This window comes from Rhinolophus ferrumequinum, chromosome 4, assembly GCF_004115265.2.
Source record: "Rhinolophus ferrumequinum isolate MPI-CBG mRhiFer1 chromosome 4, mRhiFer1_v1.p, whole genome shotgun sequence".
Taxonomy (NCBI): Eukaryota; Metazoa; Chordata; class Mammalia; order Chiroptera; family Rhinolophidae; genus Rhinolophus; species Rhinolophus ferrumequinum.
This window is the reverse complement of record NC_046287.1, coordinates 8,882,147-8,909,397: the sequence shown is the minus strand read 5'-3', so window position 1 is coordinate 8,909,397 and position 27,251 is coordinate 8,882,147. Positions and strand designations below refer to the sequence as shown.

General features: G+C 39.5%; 1 protein-coding gene and 1 pseudogene across 2 annotated transcripts; one reads left to right on the top strand and one right to left on the bottom strand.

The window, feature by feature from the left end:
• The first annotated feature begins 87 nt into the window (after positions 1–87).
• On the top strand, positions 88–20,991 carry LOC117021608 (calmodulin-like; annotated as a pseudogene).
• KBTBD7 (kelch repeat and BTB domain containing 7) lies at positions 17,120–27,251 on the bottom strand. 2 transcript variants are annotated; one of them, XR_004422841.1, is made up of 3 exons: positions 24,800–27,251; positions 21,388–21,535; positions 17,120–17,218 (listed from the first exon to the last, which is right to left on the bottom strand). XR_004422841.1 is itself a non-coding variant. In XM_033104304.1 (1 exon), the coding sequence occupies exon 1, from the start codon at positions 26,856–26,858 to the stop codon at positions 24,819–24,821; it is 2,040 nt and encodes a 679-aa protein (XP_032960195.1). In that variant the 5' UTR covers positions 26,859–27,024; the 3' UTR covers positions 21,617–24,818. The 2 variants fall into 2 exon arrangements, 1 of the variants encoding a protein (XP_032960195.1); XM_033104304.1 differs by lacking the exons at positions 17,120–17,218; positions 21,388–21,535 and having other exon boundaries at positions 21,617–27,024.

Below are 27,251 nucleotides of genomic sequence, written 5' to 3'. Positions count from 1 at the left end.
GGAAAGGAGGAATAGGAAAAAGCAATAGGGAGGAGGAGGGAGCCTCCGAACGGCACCCTTACGGGCAGTCGGGCTGAGGGAAGACTCATGGAGCCTTTGGGCCACACCTCAACCGTGCGTGTCTTAGGGCTTCACTCCACCCGAGAGAGAAAGCGAGAGAGAAGGCAGTTAGACTGTGGCCGACATTCCTCCGGCTCAGTGCCAGAGGGGATCAACCGGAGCCCTCCGGCAAGACCTGCCCTCCGAGTCTTGAGAATAGCAGCCGTGCTTTTCTCATTTAAATGGCTGACGGAGGCCTACAGTTTGCATGATAGAGTAAAGGAGACAAAAAAATGATGAAGGCCCATAGGGTGGGCAAGTAGAAAGGCACAGATAATATTTACCTCTCCTTCAATCTCGAGGGAGCCCCCAAATGATGTAGGTGATGTTGGATCTGCCGGCAGTTTCTGAGTGTGGGCCGGGATCCTGTCTCGTAAAGCCGAACAATGGAAACACGGACCAGGGAGAGGCAAAAAGTTTTAAAAAGAGGAGATAGTTTATTAGAAGCGGGAGAAGAGGTTGCGTCTCCTGAGAGGGAGGGGGTCCCAAATGGAGGTGCCCGTGACTGAGGCAAAAGCTCCTACCTTTATACCTTCCCTTTGTCTGTTTGGGGAAGGGGAGCGGTTTGGAGAAGGGAGCTGTTTGAAGAAGGGAACTTGTTTGAAGAAGGGAACTGGCGCCTTCTAATGAAATTCGTCTACCAGGTTTGCTCTGCTTGCCCATCCTAAAGGAATTAGCAAAGTAACCCACTCTTTATCTATCAGATCTTCTCCGTTTGTCAGGCCAAAATGAATTTTATGATTCACCTCAAGGCCTTGTTACATTATGTCCTGGAGCGAAGGAGTGATTTCAAAACCTGAAGTTTTAGGATATAACAGTCTGTTTATTCCACCAGGGACCTCCCTGTCTACCTAGGGACATGCTAAGTCTACTGTATCAAAAGGAATCATTTTAAAATACACCAGAGTACCCCGTTCTTAACAAGGGCTGCCCTCAGGAGATACTCGTTAACCAGACCCTAACCTGCTGGGGTCTTATCAGAGCCTACCTAATTGAAAGGAAGAGAAATACCAACTCCCCTCAGCTCTAGCCTTCCACGTGGGAGAAGGGAGATACCCAACTCCAGCCCACGCTAGCCCAATTCTATCCCACGTAAGGGGAAGGAAAAACAATGAAAACACTTTCAAAGCTAACAGTTCAGATACATAGACTCTGGTTCACTAAAAGGCTGCAACATAACCATAGAACGATAGAATGTTTTTCCTCCCCCCCACACCTCACACCACATCACTACAGGCCTATTTACAGCAGTTCCTTCTACCTCGTATGTCATATCTCGCCATGAAGAAAAAATTCAAAGGTTCCACATATAAGAGATCATATGGTATTTGTCTTTCTCAGTCAGACTTATTTTGCGTAGCATAATATCCTCTAGGTCCATTCATGTCGTTGCAAATGGTAAGATTTCATTCTTTTTTATGGCTGAGTGTGGAATCTAAAAGAATAAAGGAGCAAACAAAACAGAAATAGATTCAGATGTATAGAAAAAAAATAACTGATGGTTGCTAGATGGGAGGGGGAGGAGATGGGAGATATGGTGAAGGGATTAGAAAGTGCAAATTAGTAGATACACTATAGTCATGGGAATATGAAATACAGCATGAGGAATATAATCAACAATGTTGTAAAGATTACGTAGGGTGCCAGATGGGCACTGGACTTATCCGGAGATCACTTCATAGACTGTGCAGATGCCTGACCACTGAGTGGTACACCTGACGCTGAAGTAGAATAATATTGAATGCCAATTATAATTATATATGTGTGTGTGTGTGTGTGTGTGTGTATACATATATACACACACATATATATTATATTTACGGGATGTGGAGTAAAGCATAAGGAAGATAGCCAATGGTATTATAACAGCTATATAAGATGTCAGAGGGGTAGTAGCTTGGGGGAGGGAAGTTATCACGTTGTGTGGGTTGTTAATGTCTATTATGTTGCTTTATACACCTGAAACAAAAAAATAAATAAAAAAGAGAAATCCCACGGTCACCTCAAAAAAAAGAAAAAAATGAAAAGGCTAAACAGTTTGAAGAGACAGAGCAAGCATCAGAACCAGACATGGAAGACATGTTGAAATGATCAGCCCAGGAGTTGACAAAACTACGAGTTTTATGCTCAGGATTCTAAGGATAGACAGCATGCAAGAACTAATGTGCAATGTGAGCAGAAAGTTGGGAATCCTAAGAAAGATCCGAAAAGAAACGATAGAGATTCTGGTTCAAAATGATGACATAGAAGGACCCTTAATTCACCTCCCATGAGGTGAACTTACAGCTACATATGGGACAATTTCCTCTGAAAAGGAAACTGAAAATGGGTGGAGCCAGTTCACTGAGCAAAAGAGAGGGAAATCACATCAAAGTGGGTGGGAAAGGCTGAGACACACTCTGGCCACAAAACCCACCCCTGGTGCCGGGACCCACCGGGATCTCAAAACCCAGACCTTCACCCTGAGGAGTAAAAGGTTTGGAACCCACATTCGGCACCCCAGCTTTTAAGAGTAGCAGTTGAGAGACAAGCCCCCAAAACACCTGGCTTTGAAGACCAGTGAAGCTTCCGCCCAGAGGCTGGTGGGGCTGTAATGAACTGAGGAAGGGCTGTAAAGGACTCCCTGTGCAGAATTACCTGCCCCAGGACTCAACACAGAAGCAGCCCTTTGAAAAGTGCCCAGACTTTATGTGAAAGAGACTCATTTGCTACTTATAAAGCGCTGGTCTCAGGGCAGGGGCCTGATGGGAAACTCCAAGGGAGGAAGCTGGTGGGTGCCATCTTACCGCTCTCCCTCTGCCTAATGAAAGCCAGCAAGTGCCATTTTCCCCTTTCCTTTCCACTAGGTGCCGTATTTATGCTGCCAGGGGACACTTCTACATCACCCTGTTTTGGTGTCCTGTGGGTCTTAGGTTTGCACATCCCACAGGGCAGTAACCAATGAAGAAAGAGTTCTTAAGCAGCTACTACCCCCAGGGCAGAACAAGAGGCGACAGACCCAGGAGCTCAGTCTTTCTGTGAAAGGGACAGGTTGGCTATCATCAAAGGTGTAGCCTGAGGGGCAGGCTTGTAATTAAACACACATCTTGGAACTGACTACAAACCTTTCCTGAGACCTCTGTGGCTATCTTCATGCTCTATCTCTACCTTGCTCTAGTGAGTGCCAGCATCTCTCAGAGGGGCTCTTAGATGTGTCCGGTGCTAGTTTTTATAGCTGGTGACCTGGTTTTGGCAGTTGCTGACCAGGGGATACCCCTTGATCACCTGGCTCTGGTGGCCAAAGGGGCTTGTGTTCCTGGGTCCCATGGCACTGTCACAATTGGAGAGATGGGTTGTGACAGACTACTACCCCTTGGGCACCACACAGACAACTGGCTGAAACATACTCCCAGCCTTTCTGTGAAAGAGCCGACTTGCTTGTCCTGGAGCTTCAGACTTAGGGGCAGGCTTCAGGCTTGGACCCAGGTGCGCTCAGGAAACATACTCTGGGCCACCATCTTTCCACCCTCCCTCTGCCTCACTACACATGGGAATCTCCCAGAAAGGAGCTTAAACACCCATCTGGAGCCCCAGTTTTTGCGAATGCCACCTGGGGGACACCTCCAGATTGTCTGGCTCATGTGGCCAGTGGGGTTTATGCTCATGGTCCCACAGGACTGTATATATTAGGTTAGTGCAAAAGTAATTGCAATTTTTGCAATTATTTTTAACCTTTTAAACCGCAATTACTTTTTCACGAACCTAGTATTTGTATTCTTTAAAAGCTGAGGCCTGAGGGTCTGGCTTTCAATCAGCCTGAATCTAGGTGCTGATTGAAATCCTCCTCTTTGCGACACTAACTAGTCTTGGCACATCCTCAACTACTGGAAGCTATTAAAAATAATATAGGTTGCTTGGGCAAACACAAAGGTTTGAGAGACAACCAAAATCTAGGTCAAGGAAAATGATAAGGTTCATCTCCTACACAAAGCCACTCTGTCAAGATGAGGAGAGGAGGCTGTTTTATCTAATGTCCAGAAGCCAACAAGGAGAGTCAAGCAAAATGAAGAAACAAAGGAATGTGTTTCAAACAAAAGAGCAAGATAAAACCTCAGGAAAAAAATCTTAATAAAATGTAGATAAGTAAAGAAATGACAGAGATCAAAAACACCAAAACCGAAGTGAAAAATGCCTTTATGGGCTGATTAGTAGACTGGAATGGCTGAGGCAAAAATCTCTGAGCTTGAGAATATATCCATAAAAATTCTGAAAACTAAAAAGCGAAAATAATAAAGAACAGAATCTCCAAGGATTATAGGCAAACTGTAAAGTGTGTAACATACACACAGTGGGAATATCAGAAAGGGAAGAAAAAAAGAAACAGAAGAAATATTTGACACAATAATGACCGAGTTTCCCCAACTTTGTGTCAGACCCCAAACCACAGATTCAGGAAGCTTGGAGAACACCAAACAGTAGCAGATTTGGGGAGATGTTGCTCCAAGAGTACAAATTGCCATTAAGATGAGTAAGTTCTGGAGATCTAATGCCAGCATTGTGATCGCAGTTAACAATACTGTGTTATATAATTCAAACTGAAAATTCTTTCTAAGAAACTAGATCTTAAATGTTCTCACCACAAAAAAGAAATGATAACTATGAGACATGCTGGAGGTCTTAGTTAGCATTACGTGGAATTCGATTACAATATGTAAACATACCAAATCAACATGTGTACACCTTAAACTTACACAATGTTATATATCAATTATATCTCAATAAAAATAAATGTTAAATGAAGTTCTTTAGAGAGATGGAAAATGATACAGGTCAGAAACTTAAATCTACATAAAGATAAGGAGAGCATTAGAGAAGGAATAAATGTAGGTAAAATAAATATTTACTTTTACTATTTTTAATTGGTAAAATAGATAACCTTCACAGGAATGATTACAACAACATACTGGGTGATTACAGCATATGGATAAATGAAATGAATGGCAGCAATGTCCTAAGAGAAGGGAGGGGGGAATTGTGAAATGGTATAGGTATTTGAAAGTGGGCTTAGATTTGTTGTAAATGAATATTGCAAACTGTAGGGAAAACATTGAAAAAAATTAAAAAGAAGTAAAATTGATATGTCAAGAAAGGAGACAAAATGGAATTATATAAAATACACTTCAACACCCCTCTAATTGATAGACCCGGCAGGCAGAAAATCAGTAAGGATATAGTTAAACTGAACAGCACTAATAATCAACTGGATCTATTGGCATTTAAAGAATACGTCATTCACAACAGCAGAATATAGGTTCCTCTTAAATTCACGTGCAACATTCACCAAGATAGACCACATTCTGGGCCATAAAAATGTAAAGAATAGAAATAATATAAAGTATGCTCTTAAACCACAGTGGAATTAAACTAGAAATAAATAACAGAAAAAAAACTGGGAAATTCCAAAATGTATAAAGATGAAACAACTCACTTCTTTTTCCCCTCAGCTTTATTGAGGTATAATTGACAAAAATTATATATATTAAGGTTGTACAACATGATTTTTAAGGTGTATAACATGATGACTTAATATATATTATGTAATGATTACGACCATCAAGTTAGTGAATACATCCATCACTTCTCATAGCTACCTTTTTAAATTTATATTTGTGGTGAGGACACTGAGGTGATTTCAAGTCTATGATACACTGTTATTAACTATAATCACCATGCTGCACATTACATCCCCAGAACTTATTCATCTTACTGCTGAAATTTTGTACCCTTTGACCAAACTCTCCCTATTTCCTCCACCTCCAGCCACTGGCAACCACCATTATATTCTGGGTTTTATGAATTCAAGATTTTTACATTCTACATGGAAGTGAGATCATACAGTATTTGTCTTTCTGTGTCTGACTTATCTCACTTAGCATAATGTCCCCCAATTTCATCCATGTTGTTGCAAATGGCAGGATTTCCTTCTTTTTATGGCTGAGTAACATTCCACTGCATATATACAGTCATGCACCACTTAATGACAGGGATACATTTTGAGATACGTCTCCTTAGGCGATTTTTCTATTGTGCAAACACCATAGAGTATACTATAGAAACCTAGATGGTATAGCATATTACTGTAACTGTATGTGCTATGCTTTTATATGACTGGCAGCACTCTAGGTTTGTTTACACGATCATTACCACGAACTCATGAGTAATATGAGAATGCTATGACATTACGATGGCTACGCTGTCAGTTGGTGAGAAAAAATTCTCAGCTCCGTTATACTCTTATGGGACCACCGTGGTATATGTGGCCAATCGTTGACAAAATCATTGTTATGGGTACATGACTGTACAAAATTATTTGTATTCATCCATGGATACACAGTTAGGTTGTTAACATGTCTTGGCTATTGTGAATAATACTGCAATGAACATGGGAGTGCAGATTATCTCAAGATATTGGTTTCATTTCCTTTAGATATATACCCAGAAATGGGATTGCTGGATCTTATGGTAGTTCTATTTTTAATTTCTTGAGGAACCTCCATACAGTTTTCCATATGGCTGTACCAATTTTTTTTTCAAAAAAATTTTTGTTGTTGTTTGAGAACAACAGTGAAAGCTTTTGCACATCTGACAAGGTAGACTTGTTTTATAATAGACGACACCCATACTCAGCTCTACCAATATCATCACAAATGGAACATAGGTTTTTTCTAACAAAGATATGGGCATAAGTAAAGGACTAAGACTAAACAGAGTCAAAGGAAAGGTGAGGTTATCCCTTAGAGTGATTCACAACCTAAGATTTAAATCACACCATCCAGTCTCCTAAGGCACTGGTTCTCAACTTGGCTTCCTAGAAGAATCCCAGGACTCTTTGAAGGGAAATCCCGATAACTAGACTGCCCCTAGTCAAGAATCCCAGGGTTAGACCCAGGCATCAGTCATTTTTTAACCTTCCCAGATGATTCCCATGTGGCTGTATCAATTCCCACGAAAGTGCTCAAGGGTTCCGTTTTCTCCACATCCAACACTTGTTCTCACTTGTCTTGTTGAAACCAACCATTCTAACAGGTGTGAGGTGATAGCTCCTTGTGGTTTTGATTTACATTTTTCTGGTGATTAGTGACAATGAACACCTTTTTTCATACACCTGTTGCCCATTTGTATGTATTTTTTGGAGAAAAGCCTATTCACGTCCTTTGCCCATTTTAAAATTCAGTTGTTTTTCTCCTACCGTGTTTCCCCGAAAATAAGACCTAACCAGAAAATAAGTCCTAGCATGATTTTTCAGGATGACATCCCCTGAACATAAGCCCTAATGCATCTTTTGGAGCAAAAATTAATGTAAGACCCAGTCTTATTTTCGGGGAAACATGGTATTGAATTGTATGAGTTCCTTATGTTTTGGACAGTAACCTGTTATCAGACACAAGCATCATTTGGAAATGTTTTCTCCAATTCCATAAGTTGCCTTTTCATTTTTCTGATTGTTTCCTTTGCTGTGCAGAAACATTTTAGTTTGATGTAGTCCCACTAGTTTATTTTTGCTTTTATTGACCATTCTTTTGGTATATATATATAAAAAAAAAAGTCATTGCTAAAACCAATGTCAAGGAGCTTTCCCCTATGTTTTCTTCTAGGAGTTTTATGTGTCAGGTCTTACATTAAAGTCTTTAATCTTTTTCAAGTTAATTGTTGTGTATGGGTCAAATTTCATTCTTTTGCATGTGGTTATCAATTTTCCAATACCAATTACTAAAAAGACTTTTTTTTTTAATTATTGGGGAATGTTGGGGAACAGTGTGTTTTTCCAGGGCCCATCAACTCCAAGTCAAGTCGTTGTCCTTCAATCTAGTTGTGGACGGCGCAGCTCACTGGCTCATGTGGGAATTGAAACAGCAACCCTGTGAAGAGCTCGTGCTCTAACCAACTGAACCACCTGGCTGCCCCTAAAAAGACTATTCTTTACCCATTGCGTATTCTTGGTGCTCTCATTAAAGGGTTAGTTGGCCATATATGTGGGGGTTCATTTTTGGGCTCTCTGTTCTGTTTCATTGGTCTATGTGTCTGTTTTTATGCCAGTACCACGCTGCTTTGATTGCTATAGCTTTATAATATCATTTGTAATCAGCAAGTGTGATGCTTATGGCTTTGTTCTTTCTCAAAATTTCACTGGCTAGTTGGGTCTTTGGTGGTTTTATACAAATTTTATGATTGTTTCTTCTGTTTCTGTGAATAATGCCATTGGAATTTTGATAGAAGTTTAAAATCTATAGATCACTTTGGGTAGTATGGACATTTTAAAAATGTCAATTCTGATCCCTGAATGCAGGATATCTTTCCACTTACTTGTGCCTTTTAAAATTTCTTTGAACAATGTCTCATATGTTGAAGTATGTGGATCTTTTACCTCCTTCTATAAATGTATTCCTGAGTAGTTTATTGTTTTGATGTTATTATAAATGAAATAGTTTTTAAATTCCTTTTTCAGATAGTTTGTTAGTATATTGATGCCACTGACTTTTGTATGTTGATTTTGCATCCTGAAACGACTGAATTCGTTGATTAGTTCTAACAGTTTTTTGATGTATCTTCAGGGTTTTCTATATATAAGATCATGTCATCTGCTGACAATTTTACTTCTTCCTTTCTGATTTGGATGGCTTTCATTTCTTTGTCTTGTCTAATTGGTCTGGCGAGGACTCTCAGTGCCATGCTGAATAAAAGATGTGAGTGTGATCATTCTTGTATTGCTCCTGAAAAGAAAAACCGTCCAGCTTTTCATCATTAAATGTGATGTTAGCTGTGGACTTGTCATAGGTAGCTTTTCTTATGTTGAGGAGTATTCTTTCTACACCAAATTTCTTGAAAGTTGTTATCATGAAAGGACATTGAATTTTGTCAAATATTTTTCTGCATTGAGATCATCATGATTTTAATCCTTTATTATGTTAGTGTGATATTATCACATTTATTGATTTGTGAATGTTAAGCCAAACTTACATCCCAGAAATAAATCCCACTTGATTTTTGTGTATAATCCTTTAAATGTGCTTAGAATACAGTGTGGTAGGGTTTAGTTGAGGATTTAAAAATCCATGTTTATAATGGATATTGAACTGTAATTTTCCTTTCTTGTAGTGTCCTTATCTGGCTTTAGTATGAGAGTAAAGAAGGCCTCACAATTGATATTTTTAAAATGTCCATACTACCCAAAGTGATCCATAGATTTTAAACCTCTATCAAAATGCCAATGGCATAATTCACAGAAATAGAAGAAACAATCATAAAATTTGTGAGCCTAGAAGTGTTCTCTCCTCTTCAATTTTTGAAAGAGTTTAAAAAGGACTGGCATTAACTCTTCTTTAAATATTTTGTAGTATTTACCAGTGAAGCCATCTGGATATGAGCTTTTCTTTGTTGGGAGGTTTTTGATTACTGCTCAAATCTCCTTGTTATTAGTCTGTTCACATTTTCTTTTTCTTTATGATTCAGTCATATAGTCTGTGTCATAGGTTTGGTCATACATTCTATGTTTCTAGCAATTTATCCATTTCTTCTAGGTTACCTAATTTGTTAACATATAATTATTCATAGCAGTTTCTTATGATCTTTACTTTTTCTGTATTATTAGTTCTAATGTCACCTCTTTTGTTTCTGATTTATTTTTGAGCCTTCTCTGTCAAATTTGTTTAGCTTTTAAAAAAAAAACAGCTATTAGTTTTCTTGGTCTTTTCTATTGTTTTCTAGTCTCTACTTCATTAATTTTTTTTTCTCTGATCTTTGTTATTTCCTTACTTCTTCTACCTTTGGGATTAGCTTGTTCTTTTTCTAGTTCCTTGAGATTTAAAGTTACATTGTGTATTTGAGATCTTTCTTTTTTATTAATGTAGGCATTTATTGCTATAAAATTCCCTGTTAGAACTGCTATTGCTGCATTCCATAAGTTTTGGTGTTGCATTTCCATTTTCATTTGTCTCAAAACACTTTTGGATTTCCCTTTTGATATTTTCTTTGACCCATTAGTTGTTCAGAAGTGTATTGTTTAATTTCCACATATTTGTGAATTTTCTGATTATCCTCCTGTTACTGATTTCTAGTTTCATATTATTGTTGTCACTAACATATGATCTTGGAAAATGTTCCATGTATACTTGAGAAAAATGTATATTCTAGTACTGTTGGATAGAATGTGTATGTCTGTTAGGTCTATTTGGTGCATAGTATTGTACAAATTTGCATTTCCTTATTTATTTTCTGTCTGGATGATCTATCTGTTGATAGTGGGGTATTAAAGACTCATACAGGGGTAGCCAGTTAGCTCAGGTGGTTAGAGTGTGGTGCTGGTAGCCCCAAAGTTGCTGGTTCGATCTCCACATGGGCCAGCCACTATGAGCTGCACCTTCCTTAAAATATAAAAATAAAGACACATACAATTATTTTATTGCCTTTTATTACTGAATTCCTTTTATTTCTTTGTCTGGCTTAATTGTTCTAGCGAAGACTTCCAGTTCTATGTTGAATAAGCGTGGTGAGAAGGGGCACCCTTGTTTTGGTCCTGATCTTGGAGGAAAAGCTTTCAATCTTTCACTGTTGAGTATGATATCAGCTGTGGGTTTGTCATCTATGGCATTTCTTTTTTGAGGTAGGTTCCTTCGATACCCAATTTGTTAAGTCATGAAAGTATGTTGTATTTTGTCAAATGCTTTTCTGCGTCTATTGAGATGGTCATATGATTTTTATCTTTCATTCTACTTTCTATCGAGATTGTGTTTCAGGATTTCTATTTTAAGTTCAGCTGAGCATAGTCATTAATCCTTCAGTATTTACATATTCTAACCATGGGATGAAAAGGATGGAATTATATTCAATATTTCACTGAACTTATACCAAAAATCATATAGCTGATCCATGTCCAAATTTATGAAGTTCATCATAAACATATCATAAAAGATGTCCTTCTCTATGCCCTCTGCACATTGTCTTTTCATAAAAATTAACAATATTTAGGCAACCAAATGGTTAATGATATACAATTGATAAGTTAAAGACTTAGTAGTACATGGAGGCCAGAAACATATTCAGGTCTCTCCCCCACCCCAACACACATACAAAATTGGAAATTGGGATATATATGGGGCCCCTCAAAGAATTAAATTTTAACAGAATAAATAATCAAAAATATGTAAACTTAAAGAGGCAAAAATACGTCCCACTCCACAAATTTACTATTAATCTGTTTAAGGAAATGATATAGCTACAGAAAGAACGTGGGGAAAAAATGGTAAAAGAAAGTATGTGGCAACCAGAGGGATGGGGGAGAGAGGAGTTCCAGCATGGAAGCCTAGGAAAGACTTGGCTATGTCACTCTGGGCATAGTAGATCCAGCGCTATCCAAAGAAACTGTCCATTTGGGACTAACCCTGCAGTGAAACAAACGCACCTGCTTCTCACACTGCCTTGACAGTAGTCATTACAATCATCCAACTAACTCTGTAAACTCTGAATCCAAGTCCATAAAACAACCATCTGACATAAGATTCAGTGCTTATTTAAAAGAATAAAAAGTATAGAGATTTCTGGAAGACTAAAATGAAGTTCTTACAAATATGTATATCAAAATACCCCAGGGTTTCTGATACTAAAATCTGCAATCTTGATATTACATGCTATCGTCTCATCATCTCTTTCTTTGTCCTCCTGACACCATGACCAATGCATATTGTTGAAGATGGCTGAATGTATTGTAGCAGTTACTACTTTTATCATGTCAAAGCCCAGGAGGTAAGTTAATTGCAATATAAATTCTTTTAGATAATAAGACTGTTTACTGGTGGGTAGTACAACCCTATATATGGGAAAAGCAATCAGAACTGTGCTGAGGAAGAGTTTAGAGAAATATTTACGATAGGATCTACTTTGGAACTGGGTGGTACCTGATTCTCTATAGTACATATGACCAAAACCTACAAAACAGAAAATACAGCATAACATACATGTATCCATCATTAGAAAATAGACTCTGCCTTTCAAAAACTACATTTATGGTTGGTTGAATAGCCCAGATAAACTATGTTTTATTGAGCTGATGATAATGCGTATTCTATGGTGACTAAGCCAGTTTAATAAAACCTTTCTCAGTTCCTTCTCCAGAAATGTGAGGGTAGAGAGAAGGTGTAGAGAAGTATCTTATATTGGACCTTTCCAGAGAAAAATCTCAATTTTTGTAAGACTATTATCATTTGCTAATATGAAAATTTAAACAATAGGCAAGAAGGAGAAAAAGAGAAAATATTTAGGGTGTAAAGAGCTCTTTAGAGTTTGTTTCATAACAATTACCATTCAAAACTTTCATAACAACTTGGAGAGAAAACCCAACCAAATCACAGATGTGGAGAACTTGGAGGAAATATGCAAGGGTCACGAGTGGAGATGTTTGTCATACTGTTTTGTTTTTCCTAGCATTTCTTAGTGTGAACAGATTTGTTTCCTTTCTAATTCTCTGCCATCTTCATAAAAGAAAAACCTCTCAATGCCCTTTTATAATGTGAGAAATGTGATTTGTAATAGCAGCATTATTTCATAATTGAAAATACTGTGGTCCTCTGGGGAAAAAAGTGCATCAGAATTAATTTGTAGCTCTGGAGACCAGTGCGTTGCTATAACAACCAGAAAAAAAATGGTGCAATAATAGCTCTTCCTCAAAGATAGATAACTCACTAAATGATGAGATCTATAAATGCAGGTGTTTGTCATATTAATACAAACAAGCACCAAATACATTCATTTATTTCTTTCATGAGAACCGAGTCCATGTCTGGCAATATGCTAGGAACTGGTGAAAAAGAGAGACATGGTCCCTCTTATGATAGAGTGAACATTCTAGTGGAGGAGAAAGATAATAAAGAGGGAAAAAGCCAATGCACAAAATAATTACAGCATGGGGATCATTACAAGAAAAAGGACTAGCAATTTATGGCAGGCTACTGCTTGATGTTCAAAAGTACATGATGGCTCTCATCACAAGTAAAGGGTAATTACTGTGATTATAAAATATAATCGTAGTGGCAGGAAGTGAGCAGAATTTTATTGGAAATAAGTTTGCGGTACAGTTTGTGTTACCACACTCAGATTTATTACTAATAAAAATATATCCCCACCCTCAACCCTCCAAAATAATTCCAACATGTGAGGAAGGTCTTACAGGAAATAAAACAATGGGCCCTGATACCGGACAAAGTAGAGAATGGCTATTCTAGTATAGAATATGGATGTATCATAAATCTTGATTTTAAGAGCATATGAGCTGTTCATTTTCTTAATTGCTTCTTTTGTTATGCAGGAGCTTTTTAGTTTGATGGAGTTCCACTCATTGATTTTTGCTTTTGTTGCTTGTGCTTTTGGTGTCATATCCAAAAAAAATAGAAAAGAAAAAACCATTGCCAAGACCAATGTCAAGAAGCTTCATTCCTTTGTTTTCTTCTAGGAAAACATTTTACAATATCACATCTTATGTTTACCTGTTTAATCCAGTTCAAGTTAATTTTTATGAGTAGTGTAAGCACTTCCTGATTTCAAACTGTATTACAAGGCTACAGTAATTAACATAATATGGTATTGGCATATAGATCGACGGAACAGAATTGAGAGCCCAGAAATAAGCCCCCACATATATGGTCAACTAATATTTTACAAGGGAGCCAAGAGCAACACATGGGGAAAGGCTATTTTCTTCAACAAATGGGGTTGGGAAAACTGGATTACCACATGCAGAAAAACGAATATTTCCCCTATTTACAGGGATCTTATTTTAAACACTAAGTTGTGCCTCACCTTTCCCTTAATTTTTTGAATTTCCTGACAAGTAATACAGTTGGCTGATTCCTGTTCTCTTTCCTTGAACATTCACAGAGCCAGTAGATAGCCAACATGGGGGAAAAAATGGACCTGAGTTCCCAGAAAATCAGGAACTGCCTACGCAGAGAATCTTTGACATTTCAGAGACTCCAAGAATTAATCATATGGCAACTTTAAGGTTGATTCTAGCTACAATTCAAAACTTCATGATAATAAATGTGCACAGACTTTTGATAAGTTTAGATTACATTTTGAAATAAAATATGACATGATCATATATTTAAATTAGAACTACAATACTATGCAAATTTATTCAAATTTAGAGGCTATTTTTCATTCCTTAAATCTACATTCAACTGGTATTTGGCAAGTACAGAGAACAGAGGTAGTATTTGGAGAAGCATTCCTTATTATTACCTTGACATATTTAGTATCATAACTGTGAATTTAAAAAACAACAATTTGATAATTATGAAATTAGCTCAATGCTCTGATTGAGATTACTTTATCTGAACTCAAATGGTCAAAATATAATACTAAAGATACAAATAGTATAAATACCTAATATAATACTAAAAATATAAGCATAATATAATACTAAAAATACTATGTTTAAATATATTAAAACTTATACTTTGATCATGGAAGTTTTCTTGGGTTTTATTTTGAACTAAAGACAATTTTTTATTTCTTTTCTCAGTTGTACTAAGATGATTTTGCTTCAAGTCTGGACCTCTCTTTATTCAGAGTTCTTAGTAAGCAGTGCTAAGTGTCCTAAGTTGCATCATTAGATTGGAGGACTAAATAAACCTCAAGCAGAATAATAGCAATTTTACTTTCCAAGTCCTATGTTTGAGATGATGTACACATTGAAAAAATGATATACATTTCATCATAAATGCTATATGGGAGGCAGAGGGTGTACTAGAAAGTGCCCTGATTTAGAGACAAGAAACACAGTAGTAATTCTGATTTTACTAATAACTAGTAGTGTGACCGTTGGTATATTATTTAAAGTTCTTTGGGTTTAAGTAAGAAAACTGGGCTCTAATATTCTATGATTGTAACTGACAAAAAATTTAAGAATTACCTAGTGATCAAGAATAATATACAGAAATTCAAGCCATTTAAGGACTATTTTGAAAATAGAAATTTTAGCAATACATACCTTAGATGTTTCAATCTAGGATACGTGCAGTTCCATTTTACAATAACACTTTCAGTCTTAAATGTTTTTCAACTCTGTTCAGGGCACTTTGGTTGGTGTTATGAGAGAAAGACGAAGTAGATCGTATCCCTCCTGTTCTCACAAAGCTTACCAGTTAAGAGGTCCACTCTCTCAAGTATCCTTCCCCATGCTGCTCTTTTTCTTTTAGCAGAAAACCTTGCATCCTAATTCAAAGAAAGAATTAAGATTAGAGGCATAAGCTACCTGAAGTCCAAAACCATACCTAGAAATTCATCTCCATCTATATGACCCTCACCCACTTCTTCCTCCATGTTTGGGAAAAAGGTCCTGGCTCCTGTTCGGGTGTCATCCTGCCACTTGTGCTTTGGTCCATCTCCTCCCTTCCCATGAACTTGTAGGCCCAGGGCCCTCATTATTCTCTCTAATGAATGGCTTTTTGCCTGAGCCCAGTAAAGGGGTTAAGACTATAGCAACCAAAAACACAACCTAGATATTCTCTCCCTCACTAGGTACTTGCCCATTGCCTTCCAAAGAATATCCTATGCTTCCTGTTTCCACTTTCTCACATCTTAACATGTGAGGGAAGATCAATTGTTAGAGCAGTTTTTTTTCCCCTATGAGCACAGCCTAGGAGATTTCCCGTCCCCTTCCCTCCTCTGATATCTTGTAAAAACAGTTTTCCTGCAGGCACAGCCATTAAGGGCTTTTCCACCAGAGCAGCATCTAGCGATCACAGCTGTTAGGGACAGACTTCTCCGGCATCCCAGCCAGCTTTAACCAATGCCTTAGCGCCACAATAGCAATGGCGCGAACCTCCCCCCCAAACCCGGAAGCCTAACGCTATAAAACAAAATGCCCAACCCCAGTGAGTGCTCAGTCTTTTGGGAACGATCCCACTGAGCCCACCAGCGAAATAAAGCTGTGTTCTCCCTGATCTCTGCGTGCCGCTTTTCCACAACACAATTACTGTTGACTTGGTGCCAGTTGTCCTGCTGGATGCCCCATCTTCTGGACTTGGCTGACTGCTTCTTCATGGTGTTTTTAATTTGTCCTTCTGGCTGCTGTCTTTCCTGTAAATTGGAAGTTTGTTCTAATGGCTTAATTAAATTCAGGTTCAACATTTCTGGCAACATATATTTAATTGTTGCCGCACAGCATCCTACCCGTCTGTCTCCTTGCACCTGCCCCTAAAGAAAGGAGAGTCTGTGAGGCGGATCCTTTCAGGGACTTTGCTTCACCTTTGTGCTTACACCTTATGTCTCCCTGTTTGGCCCCAAAATATGGCTGGCCAGCCAATGACGGGTAAGACTCCCCACGGGGATGGGGGGGCAACCCAAGCCAGGCAAAGCCGAGTGGGGACCAACAGGAGAATCCACAGGGTTGACAGACGTGGGCACAGCCCCCCACCTTCCCCCGGCTAAGGAGAGCCTCTGCCTCTGTGGCTGCATTCCTTCCCAAAACCTGCAGGGGAAGTGATTCAATCATGTGTTCTCCATCTATTCATATGCATAAAGGTTTTGTCCCTTGGGGAAGTACATACATCCTGAGACTTATGGTCCAGCTGCCTGCAGGCAAGCGTGATTGGCTTGAAGCAGTTTCCTATTATAATGTATGGGATTCACAGATCTTGAGATTGACAAGCTTTATCTCCATTACTTCCCCACCTAACTAATAAAAGCTATGCATAGGCCCGATTTGTGACTTGAGGCTGGAGTCCCTTGGCCCCGCTTGCAGTCTATTCATGGCTACTGTCTTTCTTAACCCTGCGCTGCCCTCCTCCCTCCCCACCACTCTCATCACGCGGGACGTGACGTTTAATAAAAACATGAATTTTTGTTGTTGTTGTTGTCATGTTACAAGAAGAGCTATGAGGCTTGAATTTGCCTATGCCCTTTAAAGGCTGGGTAAACTCATATTTGGTACATGGTTAACTAAAGTTTCATCTCACTCATTCTAATCCATTCTTACCAGGCTGTTGCCCCCAAGCAAATATTCAGATTGAAACTTCTTTGCAAAATACCACCAATGACCTTCTAATTGCCAAATCAAATTCCTTGATGTGATATGGTTGGCCATATCCTGAAAGTGATACAAAAAAGGTATTACAGAGTTGATTACTGTTGTGGGAGACTAGGGTTCAATCCAGCAGGGACCCTCTATGGATCCATGCAGAGTGCATTTCAGAATTGTCCCTTTTTTAAAGTTGGGATGCTGAGGCACATATCTGCCAATCCCCGCTCTCCATTACTTGAGGACTGCCCGGGGGCACTAACTTCCCCCTTGAGCTCCTGTTCTGTGGTTGCAGGAGCATTGCCCAAGAGAAAGAGCCTTCAGAGAAAACCCCGAGTCAGAAAAGCAAAGCTGCCTGTTACCATGGTCTTGGAGTGTCCACCATAGTTGCAGCTGAAATCAGAGGCTGGCCAAAAGGATGTGACATGGGATACCACATGCTTCAACTAGTGTCCCCAAGTCTAATTTGACTCCTATATTCTCAAACTCACTGAATGATAACACTATTTACTAGGTCATTGTGACAGAGATTGCTAATTGCCCCCATTTCATTCTCTTCTTTTCCCTATTAGTAATAGTGAGAGCTGTTTGGCTATGGGATGAATGAGAGGGATGGGCTGGTAGGTTCCCAGAAAAGGAGAGAGGATTGGAAAAGAGCTTAGGCATTTAGGGAGAGAACCCTGACAGTGTGGAGGCTGAATTCCTACCATTTCTAGGAGACAAGACTTAATGGCAAGGATGTGATGAGCCTGTGTGTGTGTGTGTGTGTGTGCGCGCGCGCGCGGTGTTAAAGGCACTCGGGGCACATTTGCTTGTGAAAAGTCATTATCCAGCAGTATATGGAATTTAACATTTAGCTGTGAATTTATTGTGGAAGGATTAGAGAGATTTGAAATGACCGTCCTAGCAACAAAGCCTGCATGGTGTTGTGAATTGTCTGCACTTGGATACAGGAAGCCTGGACACTTCCATATTAAAATATATTAGTTTACTAATATATTTAATAATAGAACTCCCCTAATAGCTACCCATCTGATAACAACAGTTCTTAGTTGACCTTGCAGCTGGAGGTGGTGATACGGTTCAGTGCTGCCCAGCAGAAAAATGGCAAAAGTGATGTAGAAGTCCTCTAAAAAGGAATTTTCCTTTGTCCTCCATTTCCTCTTTCCCCTTTCCTGCAGGCTACAACATAGAAATATAATTCTGGTGAGTGTTCTTAGCTCCTGAAGATGAGGACAACTCACTAGGGTTGGGGGGAGAATAATGAAGGAACCTGGGTTCATGAACAACCTCATCAGGCAGAACCACCCTGCCAGCAGTTGACTGCTCACTGGGATGTCTGCCCACATCATATGTTAATAAATACAAGTTTCTATCTTGTATTTTAGGGCCTCTTTGGTGTAAACGTTTGGCCTATACCTTAAACACAATATACAAGCAAGAAACTTGGGAAATAGCCTATGGTCCTTCCTTTCTTGTATACCCTGCTGCGCCCGCCTCCCCAAACATACAACTATAGGTCTAGTTCAACATCTTCTAACCACTCTTATATGTGTTCCTTTCTCATCACACCCATTGAGGGCCACGTCATCTCATTGTCTGGACTGTAACAGCAGTCCTTTATCTATTCTTGCCCCCATAGTCTTGCACTGTCAATATATCCAGGTGAAGAGTCTCAATAAAAAATATCCAATTGTGTCAAGTCCTTACTTAAAAATTGTCAGTGAATTCACACTGTATGAAAAACAAAGTTAGAACTCTTTGGCATGGCATAACAAGTCTTCAAGATCTGATGCTTACCAACTTTGCCAGCTTGCTTCCATCCCGTTTCCCCTCACATCCTAGGATTACGTCAAAACAAAATACATGCTACAGCCAGAACATTCCCATCTTTGGGACTCTACTGTCTCTGTCGTCTGCCACATAAGAACTATAAACCTTTACTGAGGTTATTTTCTTACCTGTCTCTCTTCCTCAGCATTTTCATCCCCCAACTTCATCTATCACAAGTGATCAAACTTGGCTATTCGGAGTTCTAGGCCGCTCCAGAATTATCTACCAGAGAAAATATTGCCTTTTTCTGGGTTTTTAGGCTGGTAGGATGTGGGTCTTGGAAGTCATCGCAATCATTTTGGCTGTCACATGAGAAAATCTCGTCAGACAGATGGTGTAGTAGAGATTGCTATTTATACCACAATGTCCTTCTTCCGCATTCTACAAGAAGGGACCTCTGAATTTTTACTAGATACCTGTTGACCTGTAGAATAAAGACTGAGTCTCCCAAGCACCCTTGCAGCAAAGTGTGACCACATAATTAAGATCTGGCCAATGTCATGTGACTGGAAGCTATGTGCACAGCTTCCCTTTGCACAACCACACCTAGATCCTAACTAATGTGTAAAGTGAGAGGAAAACATCGACCCATGTTATCTTCTCTGTACAAAGAAAGCCATAATGTCATTGAGTCTCTGGATCAGGCTGTGCCGTAAAGAGTCATTGCCATTTGCTAGTTTCTCCAGAATTAAGGAACAGTTTGCCTACCAAAATATTCCTGATTAAGATATGGTGGTTGTAAGCAGGTAAAATTGCTTCGGAGGTGAGAATATGAAAGGTTGATTCCACTGGAGAGAGGTAACTGCCCAGAGTAGGATGGTTTCTGAGAAAATGTCTCAAAAATGAAGGGAATGGTATGCAACAACATCTGTTCCCTACACTCTCTGGTCTTGGAACATGTTTAGTCCACAAGGTTAAAGAAATGAGCAACAGGAGCTGATGGGATAAGAGCTGGGTGACCAAATGGCCCAAAGTCAAGGAGAGGGCACAAAACCTACTGCCTAACTGGTACTAAGACTTGGCAAATTCTGTGAACACTATCTTTTTTTTTTCTTCACTAAAAAGCTGGTTTGTATATATTTAACCATCTTGATGATTCTAAAATTAGCTTATCAGTTAATTCTCTTGAGATTGGTAGTCATATTTTCTATAAATAAATTTCCTCCTAATATTTTCATATTTGTTTTATCATATTTGCTATAATGAATATTCTTTTAAAGTTGTAATGATGAAAAGGTGTTGAAGATTTTAAGAAGCTATGAGAGAGACCCGATGAGAGGATACAAGCAAAGTAGAAGAGCTGACAAGCATGCAACCGGTGGGGCGGCAGTGCAGGCTGCAGTGGCAGCAGCAGTGGCACAGTGCTCAGCGTGCACAGTGTCTCAGAAGCAGCAGGGAGACACCCCTGTGTCCCAGCCCCTGTGCTGGTGCAGCCACCCTCTATCCCTCTGCTCTTGCGTCCTTCATTAGCACTATCACTAACACTAGTGCTTCTCTAGCACTTGGATCAGCTGACCCAAGAACAGACTGCTGAATTCAAGGAAGCTTTCTCCCGATTTGATAAAGATGGCGATGGCACCATCACAACAAAGGAACTTGGAACTGTCATGAGGCCACTGGATCAGAACTCAACAGAAGCTGAATGGCACGAGGAGCAATGAAGCGGATGCTGACGGTCATGGCGCCATCAACTTCCCGAAAGTTTTGACTATGATGATTAGAAAAATGAAGATACAAACAGTGAAGAATAAATCCACAAGGCATTCCAAGTCTTTGACAAGGATGGTAATGGTTATTATCAGTGTAGCAGAAGTGAGTCAGATCATGACAAACTTCGCCGAAAACTAACAGATGAAGGAGACGAAATAATCAGAGAAGCAGATATCGATGGAGATGGACAAGTCAACTATGAAGACTTCGTCCAGATGATGCCTGCAAAATGCAGACCTATTTTCAACCCTTTTCCCCCCTCTACAAGAATCAAATTGAATCTTTTACTTACCTTTTGAAAAAAAAAATTCATTTACTCATTCTGTTTCTATATAGCAAAACTGAATGTCAAAATTATCTTCTGTCCACACATACAAAAAACCTGCATGTATGAGTTGGTGGTTGTGTCCCTAAAGATCTAGCTACCCATCCATTTTATAACATAAATACTTGTACTACCTTAATGAGAGGGAAGACTTAGTGGGCTCCTTGCAGTTCCATTTGCTAATGATTAATACGGACTGGTCAGTTTTTTATGCAAGCAGTTTGACAATTGAATACAGTCAGGTATTTGTATTAAAAATGAAAAATGGAAAAACAAATTCAAAACCTATTCCAATGGGTTCTAGTTCAGTTTGTTAGCATACATCATCATAGCTGGTTACTGAAAGCAAATACATTTAAAATTGGTTTACCTCAGGATTTGTGTAGAAACATGGCTGATGCCGCCCCATTAGCAGGATGGTCCTCTTGGACTTCCTTCCATGGGCCGCGATCCGTGTTGACGGTGACTCACCCTGATGGCTTGCCCTTGTGTGTGGGTTTTGCGTTGCCTGCATTGTACTAGAGTGAAATGGGTGTCAGGCTGTCACTGTTCATACACATTTTGAAAAAGAAACTTTCACCAAGAAAGCATCTTTGGACCCTGTTTTTAAAACCTTCTGAACCATGCTTTGGAGCCAGCAAACGGTTGTAGTTGTGGACATCAGCACAACCATCAACACTGCTGTTCAAGAAATTACAATTTACGTTCACTCCAAGTTGTAAATGCTAATCTTTTTATTTTTTTTTCCCAAGAAAAAGACCATTAACTTAAAAAAAGAAGCACACAACATAAAATGCTTCCAGGAGTTCAAATCTAAAGCAGACTGTAGATGTCTACATTCTGGTTATCACACTTGAGCATTTCAAAGATAAGTAAACTTTCTTTCAAAGTTTAGGGGATTGACATAGAGCTGCAAACTTTTTATATTTCCAATGTATGAACATTAAAACAAATTCAATTAAATAATTTTAGTTTATAACTCATTCATTGCGTTTTATATTTTTTCCTCATTTCAGTACAAATTGGTAAAAATGACATCAGGCAAAACACTGATTCCTAGTTTATTGAGCAGTGATTAATAATTTAAATTTAATCCTAAACCCAAATTAAACAAGTTATTTGCTAAAAATTAGCCTTTTATTTTACCCCTTTGGGAACACTAATGCCATTTATTATTCAAATTTTAAGTATTGAAACAATTTGAATTCCCAAGAGGCACACAGATACAAAAAATAAGTAAGATTATTCTAAGTCTTACAGATAGTAGTCCCGAAAATGACCTACTGAGCATTTTTTAAAAGATGTGCCAATTAATTGTAAAACTGAGACAAAGGTGCTTTCCTGTCAGGAGGGGATTTCAACACTGATCGTTGGGTCACTTACTGCATGAGTAAGGCTTTCATACATTCAGCAGAAACACTAAATTAAGAGGTCAGAAGACCTGGGTTCTAGTGCCAGTTTTATTTGAAACTAACCATGTACAGATCACTTATCTTTAAAATAATGATTAACATCTATTCCCTAATTCACAAGCATATCACAAAACCAAAATCCTTCCCAAGAAAACCTCTTTGTAAACCAAATATTACTACTTACTAGCTTATAACTAAAAGGTTGAGAATGACAATTTAGACAATCTGTCTTGTATCAGTCGGTTGCATACCTTAATTCTGCAGATGAATAATCTGGTTAAGGTAATTAAGCATCGTCCTATTTCAACCTTACAAAACAAAAAGCTATCAACAAGAAGTTAATGGTGAAGAAAAGGTGGCCAAAATCTAACACTACTGAGAAATAACTTTCTATGTGATGAGCAGTGCTTAGTACCATCCCTGATATCAAATGGAACAAAAGTGAGCCTCAGGCCACTAAAGCATACTTGCTTTATTTCACTAGAAATAATGTTAAACAGGAATGTCTTGTGGACTCTTCAAATAGCCAATTAAAATAGCTAAAAAAGAAATTATCTGTGTGTTTGTTTTGTTTTAATCTTTTCTCTGTCACTCTTTTTTCATTCAAAATTCAGTTCCCCATCCCAGAGCACACTCCTCCATACTCTGCCAGGGTAATAAGAAATGTCAGCATTCAGTCAGTAGAGAATAAACACAGAAGAGGAGTTAGCATGTTGTTAAACAAAGATTCAAGATAGAATAATTCTAAGTGGGTATAGAAAAACTTATAACCATAAACATTTGTATATGTACACCATTTATCATGTATATTATGACAATCGTATGTATTTACAGACCCTCAAAAGGTAAGCACCTGTATGTTCTTGTATTTAAGTGTCGTGTTTGTGCAATTTCGTTTCTATTCTGGACTTTCCCTTACATTATGGTGATACAAAAACAAACAAACAAAAGAAGACAAACACAAATAACAAAGACTACAGCATGGTTCACAGAGAAATACAGAGCAGATACAAATACCCTAATAAAATAAACATGTATACGTAGCACTGCTTAGGGAAATATTTTAGAGGAAATATATTTTCACTATTGGCCCCAAATGCCATCATCCACTATGTTCTTTAACTGTCAACTTTTAATACAAAAATACCTTCAAGCTGATAATCATTTATAGTTACTTACAAAACTGACAGAATATTTCAACGCTACACAAAACTGTTCTATACACAGCTTAAAGTTTTAAAGTTCTCTGCTGGCTGGCAATTAATTTTATAGTTGATAGACACAATAACTACTCCTCTCAATAAAATACTGTTTTTAGCTTATACATATTTTCAAAACCAATATTACCTCACAAAACAGTAAAGAATAAATCACCTCGTCCTAAAAAATCCTCTAAGACAAATACCAAACCATACAGCCAAATTATTTTAGGAAAGCTTATAAAATTTTTAAGACAAGGCATAACCAATGGATAAAAATTTCTATTACCTAATCAAATGTCCAATGAAAAAAAGGATTGTTCCTCTGATTCAATGAAGCATGTATCAGGGAGAGATAAAAATATGAACTTACAAATTAAGTTATTTATTTCTCTTTTGGTTTAGAAGGGTGTTTAAATAATTGGTGACACTACTAGAATGGATGTGTTTTAGATTAAAAAATGGTCACATTTATTAAATATACATTTTATATTCCAAAATTAGAAGCTAAATTTCTTTTAAAACAGTGGAATCCTGATTTATTTTTATTTTCTGTGAGCTCTTAAGACCATTCTGCACTATATCAAAATGAAATCGCTATTTAATAATCTTTATATGTTCAATTTCTTTCCTTTGCAAAAGGGAAGAAAACGAAACCAAATTTAACAAACTATATTAACCTAGAATACTAAAAACTGACTACTTTAGAATTTGGTAAATCTATTTTCATTATTCTGAAGGAAAATATAAACCTTCAAAACCATAGCAACACTTTCTAGTCCAATTTTCTATTATAAAACTTAAAAAGTTAAATGCCTCGTGGCACTAAATAGAATTAAAAAGTTAACTGAAGACTAAATTAGATAACCAAAATATAAGCAGTGTAACTAACCATAACAATTCACTGGTACAATGAATACTTGAACAATGAAAAAAACCACCAAGCATTTTAATCAATTGTACACTTCATTTTTTGCATATTTTAATCTCGACTTTTAGCACAGTAAATTATTATATAGGTTAATTTTGTGGACTGTTTTTAAATTTTGGAACGTTACATAAGTAATTCAACATTACGCTTTCTAAACCAAATCTGTGGTACTAATCAATTTTTTTTTCAGGAAAAGGAAAGGATATCTTTTTAAAATACATTCCATAGCAGTAGAATCACCTGTAGTGTTTCCAAATATTTACAAAGAGCCCTGCGGATCCTGTGCATTTCGCTGAGGTGCTACCTGCACCCAGACTTCATCATCAGAAAAAGAACTTGAACTTCCTGACTCAGAGTCCAGCTCACTGAATCCATCTAAGTCCCATTCAGTACTAGACTCACTCCGTGCATCATCTTCCTCAGTGATGAAACTCTGACCAGGTTCAAGGCAAGAAGGATAAACACGAGCACAGAGGCAAATAAAGCCCGAGTCAAACTGCAAAAGACCTAACATTGTGCCTATATTAATCCATAGGTCTTCCCTAGTATCATATTCGTACACAGTCACCCGGTTTTTTTTCCATTGTGGGGTGGTAGAAGTGATGAGAAGCAACTTTTGGCCATGATTGACAATCTGATAGTTGTGGGTCTCTGAGTCCAGGGGAATATTACTAATCCTCCGCCATTCTCCCCTGGCTGGGTTATAGACCTTCATGACGGGGATGTCACAGATGCAATAGATCTCATCATTGAAGACACAGGCTTCCTGAAAGTCACTACGTTTAAGAGAAGCACAGTTCAACCACATATTGTGACTAGGATCATAGCAGAGCATGCGTTTACTGTTCACAGCATAAAGATAGTTCTGAACCACTATTAATTCGAAGGAATAGAAGGAGTGGGGAACAGGAGCCACCAGTGCCCACTGGTTTCTCTGAACACTGTAGCATTCCACTTCCTTCAATTTAACTCCAGTAATAGGGTCTCGCCCACCCAAGATGTAAATGTACCCATTAAGGTATGCCACATCCATGCCCTCACGGCAGAGCAAGCGATCTGCAAGTTGCTGCCAACTGTTCTGGGCTGGTTTATACACCCAGAGGTCTTTCCTGGGCTGGGCAGCTAGATAGATGTCATGGTCTGGAGAGACGCAGACAGCTGAGGAGGTGATAGTCTTAGTGTGGGCCAAGCTGGTCAAAGGTGAGGGCATTGTGTAAATGTCCCCTGAGTATGGGTCATAGCAGAGAAAGGGATCTCTGGGATGTCCAAAGAAGATCACCATCTCCTTGGCACACACACCCAGCCTCTGGGGTGGATTTTCTGCTGCAGAAACAACAGAGCTGCTGCTGCACTCTGGCTTTGGCACCAGAGACTTGTACAGTATGTCACCATATCGCATCTGCAGGGCCCCTTCAATAAGGTCCAGACAGTACTTCTTCACAATGGGCTTGGTTAGCAGCGCTTCCAGGTAATCCTGATCTTCATCAGTGAAGTGTGTCCAGCGGACACACTTGAAGACTTCCGCAGCGCTGGGACCCCGCTCCTTGGGAGCCGCTTCCAACCACTGCACCGCCACGTGACACACCGTTTGCTCACTCTCGATGTTTAAACTATCCAGGCGCAGCACGGCCAGCAGCTGGGCCAAAGTCAGATCTGCCAGGGTCTCCTCCCGAATCGAACCCATCCGGCTGAGCTGCTTGAAGTTGTGGGCGATGAAGGACTGGGCCTGTGAGCGCAGCTTGTGGTGGTCGAAGGCGTCGGCGAACTTGAGAATGGCGGTGCAGTTGGCCAGGTCAAGGCGGCGGGCTAGGAAGGAGGCACAGGCTTCCCGCACGTACTCGAGCTGTAACATGTCCGAGGCTGCATAAAGGCGCTGCACGTTGGACTCGCTTAGCGACACGCGACCCGTGTAGCAGTATTCGACCAACACCTCGAAGGACTCGGCATCCACATCGTGCATGGTCACGTTTGCCTGCTGGCTCTCGTACATGCCGCCGGTGAACATGCTCTTGAAGTAGGGACACGCGGCAGCCAGCACGTTACGGTTGCAGGGGAAGAGGCGGCCCGTGCCAGGCCCACTGCCAGGCGTCACCACCTCGATGGTCACATCACACAGCAGCCGCGCGTCGTAGAAGGACTTGAGCTGTGCCAGCAGGGCTGCAGAATGGGCCGTGTCCTTCAGCTCCTCAGGGCCCGCGAAAAAAGCCGAAACTGAGGGCTTGGAAATCCTCTTGGGCCGCCTCCCACCACGGGGACTGGAGAGGCGGCGAGAGCGCGGAGCGTCTTCCCGAGACTGCATGGTGGAGATGGCCGCGGTGCTGAGGTGAGAACCCGGGCAAGGACGGAGCTCCGGCTCCGCCTCAATCTGCTCTAACCAGCGCAGATAGGCGCTTCCCTGTATAGGGGCCGCACCTTTTAAACTCAGCCCCACGCAGCGGTGCCGCCTCCTTTTATCGCGTAGACAGTGTCTTACTCACCCTTTCCAGTTCCGCGCCCCCCCTTTTTTTTTTTTTTTTCACCTCAGCTCGCCCTCAGTGAACCCGCTGACTGGAACCAAGTGAGCCACCACTGCTGCGCTGACGACACGGGATCCTGAACTACGACTCCCAGGCTGCTTTTCGCACTCGAGGCGTGCCTGGACAGTCCAGATGCTCATAGGCTGAATAATAGTAAGCCGCTTTGCACGTTGGGA

Excerpts from the sequence above, each read along its gene's own strand:
- KBTBD7 (XM_033104304.1), bottom strand. The coding sequence starts at position 26,858 with ATGCAGTCTCGGGAAGACGCTCCGCGCTCTCGCCGCCTCTCCAGTCCC.